General features: G+C 21.8%; 1 protein-coding gene across 1 annotated transcript; it reads right to left on the bottom strand.

The window, feature by feature from the left end:
- Positions 1 to 6277: 6277 nt before the first annotated feature.
- On the bottom strand, positions 6278 to 15977 carry LOC129612660 (periodic tryptophan protein 2 homolog). Its single transcript, XM_055526368.1, has 8 exons — positions 15839 to 15977; positions 15668 to 15780; positions 14575 to 15611; positions 14239 to 14491; positions 13527 to 14160; positions 13074 to 13470; positions 7993 to 8209; positions 6278 to 6616 (listed from the first exon to the last, which is right to left on the bottom strand). The coding sequence occupies exons 1-8, from the start codon at positions 15854 to 15856 to the stop codon at positions 6385 to 6387; spliced, it is 2901 nt and encodes a 966-aa protein (XP_055382343.1). The 5' UTR covers positions 15857 to 15977; the 3' UTR covers positions 6278 to 6384.
- Positions 15978 to 16966: the final 989 nt, after the last annotated feature.

The following is a 16966-nucleotide window of genomic DNA, read 5'->3' as shown; positions in this document are numbered from 1 at the left end:
ATAATGATATTCATACAGAGACTCGAATTTTGTTGTTACTATTCACTTCAACGAACATACTCGTATTTTGTTTTGTCTTTGCTTTTAATGCCTAATTCAAGTCTTGGGATTTTAAAAATCTTAAAACTTATAAATTCTAAATATTTTACAGAAAAATTATTTACATATTATTTACTTATTTTTTATTACATATTATTACTTATTAAATAGATTACAAATAAAATTAAAATGGGATTTTAATATTTTTGAAATTTTCATTGTGTTTAAAATGGCTCCAAAATGTTCACGAAAATTAAATCGGAAATTTTAATCGAAGAAATTATTATTATTATAAATCGTTCTAATTGCTTTAGTATTATTAATTAATTAAATTGTGTATTAAATAAATTTTATTAATAAATAAAATAATATTTTTGTTTTTTCTTAATAACATTTTAAATAATTAATTTCATCAGTTAAGAAAAATTTATATATTGCAAGAAATTGCAATATAGTTTTTAATATATACATATATACTTGTCCATATTTGTGTATATATACTTATAATATATGTATATATATACTTTTACATATATTTATCAAAATGAAAATATGGAAAAAATAAATTTTCCAATATAAAATTTATTAATTAAAATATTATGAAATTTTGTAAATTTTTTATTTCAAATTATAATTAGATAATTTAATTAATTTGATTTTTAATTATAATAATGTAATACAAAAATTATAAGTAGATAGGATATTCATAATATTTTATTAATTACATTAAAAATTATTATATTTTACTATATGAAGTCAATTTTTAAAATAATTTTTATGTAAATAATAAAAATAAAATTTCTTTAATTTTCAATTAAAAAAACAAAAAAATTCAACTCTTATCAGCTTATTTCTTCTATACATAATATAAAATATTCATAAGTTAATTGTAATTTTATAAAATTTACAATGTTAATATAAAAGTATATTTATAAAAATATATAAATGTAGACAATTTAAACAAGGAGTACAAGAACACTAAAGAATGTGAAATTTTTTATAATTGAAAGAATTCAAAAATACAAAAGGTCTAAATAATTATGAAACACGTAAGTAATTTTATGTACATATATGTATTATAAGAATTATAATATTTTGTAAAACGTATCACAAAACTACCACATTTGAATAAAGAAAAATGAAATATAATTATATTTATACATACGTTCATATATAATTTTAAAACATACACTTTTCAACAATTAGAAAACTATTAATTCCGAAAATGTGACGATAATATTTTAATATATTATTTAAATTTTTACAAATAAATGTAATATACAATATGTTATTTTAATATAGGTTCTCTTCTAATATTATATGAGTACAATAAAATATAATATATATATATACATAATTTGCATAAAAATCTAAAAACCTGCATCGTATTATTTATATGAATAATTTCACAAGTACAGTTTTTTATTGTTAATTATGTAACAATCTTGAATAAATTTTAAATAATAAATTGAAACTTATACTTATATTAAGTACAAAATATTTATCGCTTATTTTTATAAATATATAGGACAAAATATTTTGTTTACAATAATACAGAATACTTATTTTAAAAAATATTCAGTTATAATTCCAAATTTATATAATTTAATAAAACACAATTATTTTGGGATATAAAGTTTAATTCAAATACAATTATCATGAAAATAAGCAATTTGGAATGAACTCAATTAAAATCATGTTAAATTTTTATGCGGTACACAAGCCTAGAATCTAAAAAAAAAAACAATTAAAATCAATTTCTGTATACTTTTAATTTATAATTTCATGTAGATAGACTTGACATCAATTTTATGCATTTATAAAATTTATATTCGTATATTTATGAATATATGTATAAAAATGATAAATTTTTTTTTTGAGATTTTTTTTAATTTCATAAATTGTATAAAATTTTTTCTTAAAAACGTGCATAAACAATTAAAAATAATTTATAAAAATTAAATTTAAAATATAGTAAATAAAATATTACTCTCATTTAATTAATAATTTAATAATAAATTTTGATGACCAGACACCTCATCATACGAGACATTTCATCATTGTAACATTTCATCATTATAGCAATTCATCATTGCACACTTCAACATTATAGCAATTCATCATTATTGTATTTCATAACCATAACATTTCATCACTAAGATGCCTGTGATCTTAAGATCACAGATAAACTGGCCTTGCAAAGAAATTTCTTATCAGATTATGATTTAATATACCCTCGGTGCACAGCAGCAGTGCCCTCATTCTTAGCTGACTATCGAACTTACAACATCTCTTGTAGAGCTCTTTCAGGTAAAGTGATATTAAAGCTAAATTTATATAATAATAAGCTATAGTAATTATTAATCTAGACAATTCTTTTTTAATTTAAAAGTAAAAGTTAATTTAAATGCTTTGATCACTGGGCACAATTTCTCACTGGGCAAATAGGTAAGGTGCCCATGTAAATTATGAAGCGCTCGGCGATCGCCAATATAAATTCAATAAGCAAATTGCTAAGCACAATGCCCATTAAAATTGTATTGGCGACTGTCAGCAGCAGAATGTCCATTTTTTATTATTTTAAATATATTTAATACGTACTCAGTATGTTAATTACTTAATTACATCTACATGTACTTATGTTTGCAAAATGCACTTTATGCAATGATGAAATGTTATGGTGATAAAAAACAATAATGATGAATTGCTATAATGTTGAAATGTGCAATGATGAATTGCTATAATGATGAAATGTTAAAATGATGAAATGTTACAATGATGAAATGTCTTGTATGATGAGATGTCAGGGAACCTAAATTTTAATATACGCATTGTTCAACATTGTAACATTGTATATATGCAAAATATATATAAAAATGTTATACAATAAAAATTATATTAAAAAAGAAAGACAGAAAATGAAATATGGCTTTATATTATAACAGAAATAAAATAAATAATACTTTAAATATTTAAAATTAAAAAATAATTTGCAAATTAAATAATAACTGGATTTGTTTTTATTTTTATTTTTTTTTTGTTATACTCTCCTTATATGTCTACTTACAATATGAGCTTACATTCCTAATAAAAGTGCAAACTATATTGTTGAATAATAATTTTATATACATCTAAAATAATTTGAATTAGTAAAATTAAATACAAAATTATTTTTTAATCAATACTACAATTTTTGGAAATTTTTTTTTTTCGAGAATTCGGTGTATTCGTATAGAAACTTAATTTCAAATTATCGTGATATATTTCAATAGATTCAATAGAATAAAATGTAATATACATAATAAATTATATAATAATAAAAATCTTATAATTTTAAAAACAAAATTTAGAAAAAATGCAATACTAACTTGATATTTTCAAAATTAAATAATAACTATATGTTTTTATCAGTGCTGCCACTTTCATATTTTCGGAACAATATTCTTAAAAATAGTTTTTATTTAAAATCAAACATTTTAAGTATGATAGATATCACTTATTATTATAAATATAGGCACACGAAATTTTGAAATTTAATAAGATTTATATACAAAAATTTTTCCAAAATAAAAATTTATATTTTAGTTATCATAATGCATTATAATATAATATTACATGACTATAACTGTATATCTTAAAAATTTAGAATCTTTCGTGAAAATTTCTATATTTAAATTGGTTATTCTTTTTAACAAATTTTTATTTAATATATTTTATTTTAAAAGTTTAACAATGTACATATTACTCTTTTTTATGTAAATTATAATTTAAATATAATTGATTTAAAAACAAAATTCTTCCTGAATTGAGAATTGAGAAGCAAAAACCATTTCTTTAAAATTTTTAATTTTAATTAAAAGATATTTTTGTAAATCAAATAAAATTATAACATCATCATCATCATCATCATCTGAACAAACTCTTTAACGAAACAAATGTACATAATATTTCTAAAAATATATTTTGCTATAGCTTTATCTTAAAACCAAAACAAAAACAAAAAAACCGGGTTAGTCAACAATATTGTAGAGATTAACGCACTTTGCCTAATTATTACATGGTATTACAAAACAAAAAAAGAAAAAAAAATTAATAGATAAATAATATATTTTGAGATAAAAACATTTAAAAATAAAACCTGTAAATATTTATATCTAATTTTTATAAAAGCAGATAATTTTTTCCTTTTTTTATTTTATTAAATTTTGGTGCTTTAAATCATGACATACATATATTAAATAAATATTAAATTAAATATATATATATATATATATATATACATTTACAAAGAGAAAAAAAATAATTAAATATATTTACAAAAAAAAAAAGAAGATAAACGTTCAAAACTCGCTTTTTTAACATTAACAAATTCATAATATAAGGATAAAATAGTAAAATATTAATAGAAAAATTCCCTAAAATTCTTTGAATTCTTCTTTATTTAAATTTAAATTTTTATTTAATAAATTTTATTATATGTGTATAAAATATCTGGTACAAATGAAAAAAAAATTTATATTATTTCTTCATACTTTAATTTAAATCAATTCCTATTTTATTATTATATCTATTTTTATTATTTAGAATTTACAATAATTTAAATAATTCACACAAATAAAATAATACTAGAGAAGTTTATGGATCAGCCTATAATATTCAACATCATTACGAAAATTTACAAAATTTTAAATTTAAATTAATAATTTTTAAAAAATTTAGACAACATAAATTAAGTAGAAAATATTAATTTTAGTTAATTAATTTAAAAAAAAATTTTGTTTTTGAAAAACGAAGGATTTGGGGACAAAATACTAAATTCAAACTACGAAAATATTTATAAGAAATACAAATAAAAAAAAAATAATAAACAAAAATACAAAAAGCCTTAATAAAACAAAAAAAAACTTATTGTTTAATTAAAATGAAAATATTTTTATATTTATAAGTAAATACTTATGTAATAACATCTATCTAAATATTAAAATACACATATTCAATATAAATGTACATATACATATATTATAATATATTTCTTAATATACAAATTATATAATAGTAATTTAAGTATTAAATACTCATAATAATTATATACATATATAGAAATTTTCAATTTTAATAACACAAAAATGCTGTTTATAAATGCTCAAATAAAATTTTACAAAGACAAAAGAAAAAAAAATCAAAGCAAAAAATTTATTAATTAATTAAAAATTAAATAAAATTTATAAAAATATGCATAATTATAATTAACGCTATATCGAATCCAAAGTTGTCTTAACTTATTTTTCATAATTTTTATTTAAATTTTTATTTTTCATAGTTATTATATTGATGTTTTTCAATAAATTTCTGTTTCATTTAAAAAATTTTCCAAAACACCAAAAAATAAAAAAACAAATATTAAAAAAATTAAAAAAAAAAATTATTTGTGATAATTTAGTACCATTTTTTATGCTAATTAAGAGACAAAATATAAATTAAATAAAATATAAATAATAAATAGAAAAAACATCAAAGTTAAGGCAATTTAGAAAAAAAAAAACTAATAAAAAAATTCATTTTGAACACTCATTAGGTAAACGGATAAGATTTTGAAGTTATAAATTATAAAATTAAAAAAAAAGAAACAAAAAATATATATATACATATATATATAAAAGAGCAAAAAAATGATATCAATAATTAAAAAGACAAAAAGAAAACAAAAACGAAATTGTTAAAAATCATAGAAAATATATTTTAATTATTTTCCAATAAAACAATAATTAAATTGTTTAATTTTGTTAAATTTTCCAGAAAAAGATGTAGTACTTTTCTTCCAATTTGAATTTTTTACTCAATTACAGCATGTCTGATAAAATATTTTCTATCTTTCCTATGGGATTTAAAACAATCATTGAATTAATACGAAAGAAAAAGAAGAGTCAATCGAAAGAAATTATTTTAAGAAAATTTTTTAATGTGATCTCTCCAATGATGACAAAATATCGCATTAACTTGATGTGTCAATTAAATATTGAAATTCGGATTTATTTAAAAACTCAAATTATTTTAATTTAAATCGAATTTTAATGCTACTTTCAATTTCAGCTTGAATTGAGATTATATGGTAAGTCACAAACTTTAATATAGGTAGCGAACAAAATTTATGAAAATATAACAAAATGTTTGTAAATATTATTTTTTGTAATTTACTGCTTAAAAAAATGTATTTTTAAAATAAAACATCAAAAATATCTATATTATATAAATTCTTACAATAATATTTTATTAATTCTTAAAGTATACAATAAAAATGTAGTCAAGTAATTATTTCAAGTTTAACTGTTATTTTTATCACCATCATCATTCATCCTCACTAGTATCATTACCAGATTCAATACCATTTGCATTTTCAAGAGAAATAAAATCATCATCATCATTTTTATCACCATTTAATAAATTTTTTGATTTAATTAAAATATTTTCATCTTCATCTGATTCTTCATCATTTTCATCTAAATTTTTATTTTTATCCGTTTTAGTAATCTGAGCTAAATCAATCAAAACTTTCAAGGTATATTTATTAAAGTCACATCTGCAAAAATATAAAAAATAAAAAAAGTGTATAATTGTAGGTTTTTTTATAAACCATTCTATTTAAAAAATTGTAAAGATTAAATATTTATTCTTTAATTATTCTTAAAGTATTAAATTAATTTAAGTATTTTTTAAGGAAAATGGTTAAAAATCTTCAATATTTCCTTAAAAAATATAAAGTATATATTCTTGGAATTTAAATGAAAAAATTTAAATAAGACATTGAACAAAATATTACAAAGAATTCCTTAAATCTAAAATCTAACATTTTAAGGTTAGAATACAAAAAAAAATAATAGTTAAATTGCTATAATGATACATAAATTAAGTTATAAATATAAATTCTCTAAAATATATTATCGTAAATACCGGAAATTAATTAGTGTACATAAATATTGAATTTTTCTTACTTCTAGTTCAAATTTTTGTTACGTATGCAAATTTATAATTAAAATTCTATGTAACATTATAATTTAAAATGATTTTCTATCTTAAATTTTAATTATAAGAGAAAATTGCATATAATTTTGCATAATTTTATAAATGTTTACTACAACTCATTTTTATATTTTGTTTTATAAAAAATTTACTAATTTAGTATATCATTCTATTATTATCTAATGTTACTTAAATAACATAGTATGCCATTCTTAAAATGCGCAATAATATATAAGAAAAAAAAAAGTAACAATAAAAATATTTACATTGGATATCAATTAAAAAATGTTTTTTCCTCAAAAATTTGAAGGACATTATTTAATAGATTTATTCGTAAATTTAAATTATTCTAATATAGTAATGAAATAATTTAAATTATGGAAAATTACTAAAGGAAATAGTTATATTATTTGTTTTATTATACATTTGAATTTACTTCTTCCACATACATAATTCGATTTCATTAAATTCTGTTGCAATTCATTTTATTATAAATTACACTTTAATTCCTTGTTTTAAATTTACTTTTAAATTAGCATTAGATAAGTATAAATAAAATATAAGAAAAATATATCAATAATACAACTATAAAATTAGCTGAACAAAAAGAAAAATAGAAATTTTTTTAATAATGTAATTCCGGAAGCAGAAAGAAAATACGCAAATAACAATTTTTATATATTATTATACAATAAAATAGAAAAGCAACTTTTTACGAGTAACAATTAAAAGATAAAAAATATTTCAAATTATAAGATCACAAAACATATATAAACTAGTTTCTATATATCTGATTAAATATTATTCCATACGGAATTATTTTTCTTTTTATTGCTTAATTTAAGTGAATTTCGATTTTCTAAACTTATTTTATATTTCTATTAGTTGTAGAAATGCGGGGTTATACATAAAGATTTACAAACGATTTTTACTTACATTTTATGTAATGACTCATATTTCCTAGATAAACTCTCATGTAATGACAACAATGAAGAATTTTCAAAAACATTCTCTTTATTACCATGATGTGTTAGTAAACAGCAGGACCATTTCAAATAAAATTCAATATGAGGTGTTGATTGTATAAGTTTTGATATATTCAATAAAAGTCTTTGTGCATACTCATTTGGTATCGATGCCGAAATTAATTCAACTAAAAAAAAAAATAAATAATTATTATAGTTTTTTTTATTATTTTATGTTTATAGTAGCAATCAGATTAGTGCCTTTTCAAAAACTCTTCTTGGAGTCAAATAAAATTTTACAAAAAAAAAAATTAAAATAAAAATAAAATGGATTTTTTAATATTATTCTTATTGTCCATGAATTATTTTTATAAAAATTATATATGCGTGTTGTAAAACTATGAAGACGTGTCTATGAATCCCAACGATGTCTAAATTATTTAGAAAAATAATCAATGACTTATTCTTTATGATAATGAAAAATATTAGATCTGATTTTGCATTCAAATATATATCCAGAGATATGTGACACAAATATCTAGCTTTAATTTTCTTATATCCTAATAGTCTAAAAAATCACTAAGATATTTATTAATTTTTTTTATTTCCGCCTGTTAAGAAAAGTAGAATTCACGAGTAAAACTTCTTAAATAAAATTAAAAAATAAAAAAAAAACCATGTAAAAATCAACCATTTGCGCTCGTCTTATTAAAGTTCTTGGTCGTATCGGATTCCAAGGACAAAGTTCACAAGTTAAAGTTGAATTTTTAGGTGAACAAAACCGTCAAATTATCCGTAATGTTAAAGGTCCAGTAAGAAAAGGTGACATTTTAAAACTTCTTGAACCCGAAAGAGAAGCAAGAAGATTAAGATAAAGACGTTTCAGATGATTCAAAAATTTATTCTTAAGGTATTTGAATGGAAGAAGTAAATAACTCTGAGAAACATTAACAAGAAATTATTGTTAATAGAATAATTTTTACAAAAATAATTAAGCTAATAAACGTTAATTAAAAAACTGCAATAAAATTGGATGAAATTTCTAAAAAAATAACAGATTTGAATCATCACAGATAAAAGGAGAACTCGGTTCTATACTCACGTATAAAATGTAATTAAAAAAAATGTGAAGAATTGAGAATAAATCGTACCCATTCACATTAATTGTATGACTTCTAATTATTTACGTTATATTACTAAATTTTATTTTAAAAACTTTAGAATTAAAAATTTTTAATTTGTTACAAACATACAAAATTTAAAAAAAATTTATCATATGCATTTTTATACAAACATTGTTCCAAAAAAAAAAAAAAAAAAAAACAAACAATATCAAAAATGTTCTAGTTAAAAAGAAAAATTTTTACGAATTGTGTTTTTCAGGTTCTTAATTTAGAATAAAAAATTGTTTCTTTGTTTTTTTGTTTCAATTGTGCTTTTTAAATCGATATTAATTAGCATATTGTGCATATTTATATTAAAAAAAAAAATAAATGTAAAACTACGTATTAACTAAGTATACACACATAATTTTACCTTATACCTTTCTACATACTTATAAAATCGCTAAAATACTTTTTCAATATGAAAAACAAATTAAAACAAAATAAAAATGAGAGCTCTATGACGTCTACAGTTCTTTATGTCCTTATTTTTTCCTTTAATTCTTGTTTTTTTTTACATTATTTAACATTATTTAACATTATTTCTCGGTATGCAGTATAGAGTTTATTATCAGTAAGATACCTAGTACAATAATTTTTCAACTATTATTAAACCAGTTTATTATGAGTTTTGTACTACATAGGCACAGAAATTTATTTTTCTTAATTAATTCTAAAAAAAACTATTTAAGTTATTTTGTAATTCTAATTTCAAGTTTTCTTTTTTTTTCTTTTTGCTTTAAAAATAAATAAATACACATATAAGTAGCTACTTTTTGCATAAATTATAATTATTTTTCATTTGTTGATGTTTTTTTTAATTTTTGGTCGTGTATAAATTTCTAATTTAATTTAAAAATTTAACATTACACATATATGTTTAATGTACAATTGATTGTATATAATTTGAAAAGGATAATATTTGTACATATATTACAAATATACATCTATTTATTTAAAATAAATATTTAAAATTATCGGACGTGCTAAAATTTAAACTATGTGAAATAAACATTTTTTACAAATTTATTATTTTTAGTACGACGAGTTTTTCAGTTCATTACAAAAAAAATTTAGCTTCCAACCTAATATGTTGCATATTTATAGGAAAATGTAAAATTTTAATAGAATATAAAAACTGTTATTTATTTAACCCTATATTTTAATTTTTCAAGTATGTGCGAAATGAATTTTTCGTTTATTTAAAAAAAAAACACAAATCCCATAAAATTACATTAAAATTGTGTAAATATATTGCATATAAGAAACCCTATAACTTCTATACGAGTATGCATATTTGTTTTATGAAATTCATATTTTTTTAAAGGTATTAAGGTTAAAAAAAACAAAATTTTTAAACAAAATTGTTGATGAGAGAAGTTTTTGGTATTAGAATATAGATCTAATCTATAATGGTGACCGGCAAAGAACAACTATCATGAAAAACAACTGTGACTTCATCAAATACAGACAAAGGAACATCAAATTTAAAAACAAATTAGAGATAAATTGTACGAGGTAATTGGTGTATGCTAGTAAACTACAGTGAATTACAAAATTACACAAAATATTATTTCTCTCCTAAATTATAGGAAGTTAATTTAGATTTTTCTTCAAAATTTATACCATAAATTATTTAAGCAAATCTTTAATCAAATAATTAAAAATTTGCTTAATCTAAAAATTGAATGATTATTTTAAATTTAATTTAACAATTTATATTTTACCAAAAATTATTGTAATTAATTTAAAAATAAATTTATTGAAAACAATGATTATAATATAGGCATGTTCTAAAAAGAACAAATTATTGCTTTTAACAAACGACAAGAAAATTTTTTTTTCTAAAATTAAATAGAAAAACATATATTTGAATTTTATGCAATATATTAATAAATTAAAGATTCATAAATAATTATTAAATAAAATTAAATAACATTAGTCAATACACATAATTTAATATTTAAGAGTTAGTAATATTTTTAGATTTAGGAAAAATGTTCAAATTTAACTAAATAATTAATTAATAAGCATTAATTAATTTCTCATTATCTGTTTAAACAAAGTTCAATCTGTTTAAACAAAACATTGTATATTTATATTCAATTATAATTCGGTTGCAATATTCTTTTGAATATAAAAAAAAATTTAAACTTTCAAATAAAAAAAAATCTTATGTCAGCCATAAAATATTAGCAAGGTCATATTAACAAAAGTTATAAATAAGTCATTTCGTGAATTTACATAATTTTTACTCTACAAAAATACATACATACATAAATATTATATAGATAAACGGATTGAATTTTTGAATTTAATCCTTGGTGTTAATATTCGTTCTACTAGCGCCGCCGTTCAAAACAAAAGAACAGGAATACGATAAAAACAAAAAAAAAAAAAGCAGAATTTTACCAAATAACAAGAAATAAAATGAATGAAAAAATGAAATTTTTAATGCAGTCAGTGTTTAAGACCTAATCGTATTGTCTTCTTAAAACAAATTTAGCTCCAAGTATATTATTACACTTACTACAAAAACTACTATACTTTTCGTACTATGAACAAGTATATTATGTACATAACATAAACAGAACCAGCAAGTATATGAATTTCAAAAACGATATAAAGGGACAACAAATAGTGAAAAACAAATTTTTTTAAGCGAACCTTAAATATCTACGTATATATGTATGTGTATATAAATGGTATGTGTCTATAAATATAAATGTATGAATGTATATTTTTACATGCAAAAATCAGTAACGATAATCATTGACTAAAAATGGTTGGTTGAAATGAAAAAATATTAAAAGCTACTAAATAAATATCAGGTCATAAATTAGACACGAAAAACTTTTAATGAAAAAAAAAATTACCGAAATGATTTCTTTTTGTTTTTTTTTTTCTTTTTTATTAAAGACTAAAATAATAACAATAGTATTTCTTCCTTGGAAATCAAGTTCAATAGTTTTCAAAGTAAAGAACTAGAATTTTTTTTTTTTTGATTTTCCATATGAGGAATAAGAATTTAAAAATGGAAAATACTGCATATTATATTATGCACACATTTTATGTATATAATACGAGTATATAGTATGTATGTACATGAACAATTATCACAGAAAAAATGTATATTATGAACTAAAATAAATATTTTTATTTGAAATAAAAATCAATAAATTTAAATTTTGTTTTAGATTTACATATAAATTTAAATTTTAGAAAAAGTCAAAAAATAATGCAATTTTAAAAGAATCTCCAACTGGCAAGCAATAAGTAAAAGAATTTTATGATTCTATTAAAACTGAATCGCTCACTAAAGATTTAATAAATTTTAAAGACATTCGAAGTCCCATTGCATGAACAACTTTAACTTTAATTTTGCTTATAATTATATAAAATTAATTCATTAAAAAAAGTAATAAGGTGATAGGAAAACACTTGGGCCTTATGAATGGCAATAAACCCTAGATGCTATTCATCTATTTACTTAGTAGCTACATAATCTGTAAGATTAAAAATATTATCTAAGTTTTAATGCAATCACTGCGATTATTATTTAAAAGATATTCTTAAATAATTCATGTTATTAATTTTATAGATCAACCCAGATTAACTTTCCCAAATTAAGAACAGAAATAATAATTTGTAATATTCATTGTGATTTCATAGCACACAATGATTGGTACATCCTACCACTTTTTATTGTTTCAAATGTTCTGAAAAAGTAAAAAGAGTTTCGGAATAATAATACCATAATACGTATATTAGTTATATGTATGCAGGAATTTTGAAAACACTATCACTATCAAATGATAAGATGATTTGGAAACATAATAGTAATAAAAGATTTTAATTTAAAAAAATGTCTCTTCCAAATACTACTTACTATCTTTAACAGGGCAACTCTCTAAAACAGCTTGTATTAAACTTGGTTCATTTAGCTTAATTGCCATTATAATAGCTTGTAAATGATGTCCCTTTTTTAGACATTCTCTAGCTGCTTTTGGAGTAACTTCTAATGACAAATTAAATGGATCGAAAACCATTCCTTTTCCTAAAGAATATATCAGCAGTCCCTCTGTACATGCGGCTGACCATTGTTGACCATTCGGTGAGAATCTGACACAGAATACTCTAATTTCTGGCTTATAATTTCTAGTAGCCATATCACCTTTTTGTACACCTGGCAAACGGATTGCAACATTTCCACCTTCCAAATTTTCACGTTCTTCTATTAATGCCATATTTCCAAATTCCGTCATATTTCTTCGACTAATGAACTCCTATACAAAAAATGAAGTTACATAAAATTTTAAAATATATTTGAATTCTATTTTACATTCATTCCATCAAAACTATGATTTTGTGTGATTTCGAATTTTTTTAATAAAATTCCTTCCCGAACGTGATAAATGCAAACGTATTTTGATTTTCCAGCTGCTAAGACACATTCTCCGTCAGCAGAATAAGTAATTGTTGTAAAACATTTTCCTTGTAAATTTTTCTTAGCTGTAATAACATCTATTTCAGAAACTCCGCTTCCTAAATCATTACGTCCTTCAATTGATGTAATTTGTTGACTAGTTTTCACTTCAAAAAAACTAATACTTCCGCTAAGAGTGGCAATCGCCATTTCCAACCCGCTTGGACTAAAGGCAACGCAGGTTACATCAGATAATACTTCAATAGTTTCATGTTGGCTATCATTTTCTAAACAATTCCAAATCTTAACCGTTTTATCCCATGAACCTGAGATAAGAGTAGACGATGTAGGACTTGGGCAAAAAGCAATTGAACAAACAGGACCTTCATGCCCACTTATAATTTCTAAAAGCTTTCCCAATTTTATCGACCACAAGTATATTTCAAAAACGTCTAAGCCACCTGCCACAACTAATTCACTTGAACTATCGATTGCAACACAAGAAAATTGAACTGGACTTGGTGAAGTAAAAGTACGAAAATTTCGATATCTAAAAAGTTATAAGAAAATCATGTCGCTCAAATCTAATATTTAGAAATTAACTTTTCATTTTACCATCTAAAATTACCTTATAATATCATACGCTCTTACAGTCCCATCTAAAGAGCTACTTATTAAAAACTTTTTGTTGTTACTAAATTCAATTCCAGTTACACCAGCAGTATGCTCAGTAAAAGTAACGAAACAAAAACCATTATTTACATTCCATAATTTAACCTTCGAATCTTCACCGCCAGAAGCTATGTACTGACCATCGGGAGAATACGATATACAATTCATTTCACTCATATGCCCCTGCTGCTTCATTATATATTGTTCACCTGAACAAATATTTCATTTATTATAATTAAAATAATTTCATAATTGCATAATTAAAACGTATTAATAATATTTTATAATTTACTTTGCCATTCCCAAACCAGCAATTGTCCTAATGATGACGAAGCCAAAGCCAACCAATCCCCAGTACTATTAAAACAAGTTGCCGTAATAGGATAATCTGAAATACTTAAGGAGTGGATCATATTAACATCAGGAAGTTCATACAAATAAAAGGCCCCAGTAGAAAATGCAACAACCAATATTTTTGTTTTTTTATTGTAATTGGCTGAAGTTACGTAAGCGTTTTTCTGCTCCTTCCTGGGTTCATCTGCCAGATAATGGCGCGCTATCTTTTTATAAAAAAAGGGATGCAATTTTTTTTTATCTTCATCTTTTAATTCATTTTCATCTTTGTTTATTAGATCGTTTTCAAGGTCCTTATTTTTATCCTTTTCTACTGCATTTTCTTCATCAATGTCGTCGTCTTCACTATCGCTACTCTCGGAATCATCTCTACGTCTTCTTATAGGAGGTTCCTCTTCCATTATTTCTTGTTTAATTTTAGGTTTTTCAGTCAATTCATGCAAATTCAAATTACATTCCCATATGCAAAGTTGACCATTTTTGCTAATAGTGTTCAAATGCAGAGAATTATCTTCAAAAAACGATCCTATTATACCTTCTGTATGACCGCCAAGTACATATGTTCGAAAATTTTCCAATAATTTTAATGCGCAAATTTTTGTTGAATTGTCGCGACTACCTATAGCTAAAAGTCTGGAATCTGTAGACCAAGACACACAGGTAATATCGTCGTATGCCCCGATAAATTTTCTTTCTAATATAAATGGACTATATTCTCCAGATATTTCACCTGGCGTTTTAAAGACAAGTAGCATATTTTCCATCGCAACAGCAAAAAACTTTCCATCTGGGCTAAATTCTATAACTTGAACACTAGTCTTGAATTTATGATTATGAATTACTGTGCATGACACCATACTAATCATTTGACATTGTCCGTATTCGTTACATGCTAATAGAATATTTCCATCGGGAGACAACGCTATTACTGCGTAATTGTATTTACTCTCCAACGATAATGTTTTAGATTTATTACTTAAAATAAAATAATTTTAACTCCTATTAATTTAAAAGATCAAAATTACACTTACTTTTTTAAGTCATAAATTGTTAATTTATTCCCAACAGGGCTTATAATTGAGTTTCCATCAGGCGTAAAACATAAGTTCCCACGGCAATAGATGGTCCCAAGTAAATTTGAAAACTACGTTAAATTAATAAGGCATTATTTAATAAAGGATTTATATTATTTTTGAACTTACTTTATACGAAAATTTCATTTTTAAATTTTTAGAAATTTTCTTTGTATGAAAAATTGTAAATAAAAACAATAACACGTGTTTCTTGACATTCAGATTTGATTTGATTTTTTCTTTCTACTTTAATCTGGAATAACAAAAATATTATCTGTTATGACAGCATGACACTTTAGTCCATTCCATCAAACTAATCACAGAATTTTGTATCATTCACAATAGTTTAAAATACTCGAAACTGCGCTAGCAACGCTATATTACCAAACAAATTTTAAAATATTGGAATGAGCCAACGAGGCTCAAATGTATTAATGTAACATAACTGTTAAAATTATTAGAATAATATAATATTAAGGGGGGCGTACATAGTTTGCGACTCTAAAATTATTAGAATATAATATTAATAAGTATGTTTAAGTATTATGTCATATTCCATTTAGCTCATAAATCATATACTATTTTAGCAATATGTGTACGTTGAAATACAATTTCAAACTGCGTCATACTAGAACTACTTATTGGAAACTGTCATTTTCGTCTATTCTTTTGTATTAAAACAAACGGAAATTAACAATGACCAAACTTTTTCAGGCCGGAAGTACTTTTAAAAGTTTAATTCTAAAGATCTATGATTAATTCGCAAAACTTTATTTTAAAATTCATATTTATCCTATTTGAATTTCAAAAGTAGTTTTGATTAATGTGAATAAATTCATATGCCTTTAATCCAGCTTGTAGTAACACATATAAACCATTTACCTTCCTTACGCCCCACACTGAAATTGTGCTCCAACGTCTTCAAAATAATTTTTCAAATAGCTTTCCATTAGAAAACAACATAGCTTGCAAAAACCAATTTTAAAGCAAATCTTTTTTGACAAACAGCTGATATAAACTTAATCTTTATTGAAATCTGTAGAGACAACATTTAACGTTCAAATCTTTCATATTAATTAGTTTAATAAAATATTTGTGGTTAATTTAATATATTCAGTTCACATCTTGGTTTTCATCTTTTAAGAAAAATAATTTCTTGATTCAAAATTTATATTTGATATGAAATCATATTCTGTTTGGCGAAAATATAGTGTGTTTGAGGTCATTTCTCTTCATTACTTCGTGAGTGCATTTAGA

Source organism: Condylostylus longicornis, unplaced genomic scaffold, assembly GCF_029603195.1.
Source record: "Condylostylus longicornis isolate FDR11 unplaced genomic scaffold, ASM2960319v2 ptg000075l, whole genome shotgun sequence".
Lineage (NCBI taxonomy): Eukaryota > Metazoa > Arthropoda > Insecta > Diptera > Dolichopodidae > Condylostylus > Condylostylus longicornis.
This window is presented reverse-complemented; position numbering and strand designations above follow the sequence as displayed.

What these genes read in the sequence shown, in the direction of transcription:
- LOC129612660 (XM_055526368.1), bottom strand. An exon ending in ATAGTTTTGATGGAATGAAT is followed by an intron (nt 13,471 to 13,526) that starts GTAAAATAGAAT and finishes TTTTTTGTATAG; the next exon opens with GAGTTCATTAGTCGAAGAAA. An exon ending in TATGAGTCATTACATAAAAT is followed by an intron (nt 6,617 to 7,992) that starts GTAAGTAAAAAT and finishes ATATTTTTGCAG; the next exon opens with ATGTGACTTTAATAAATATA.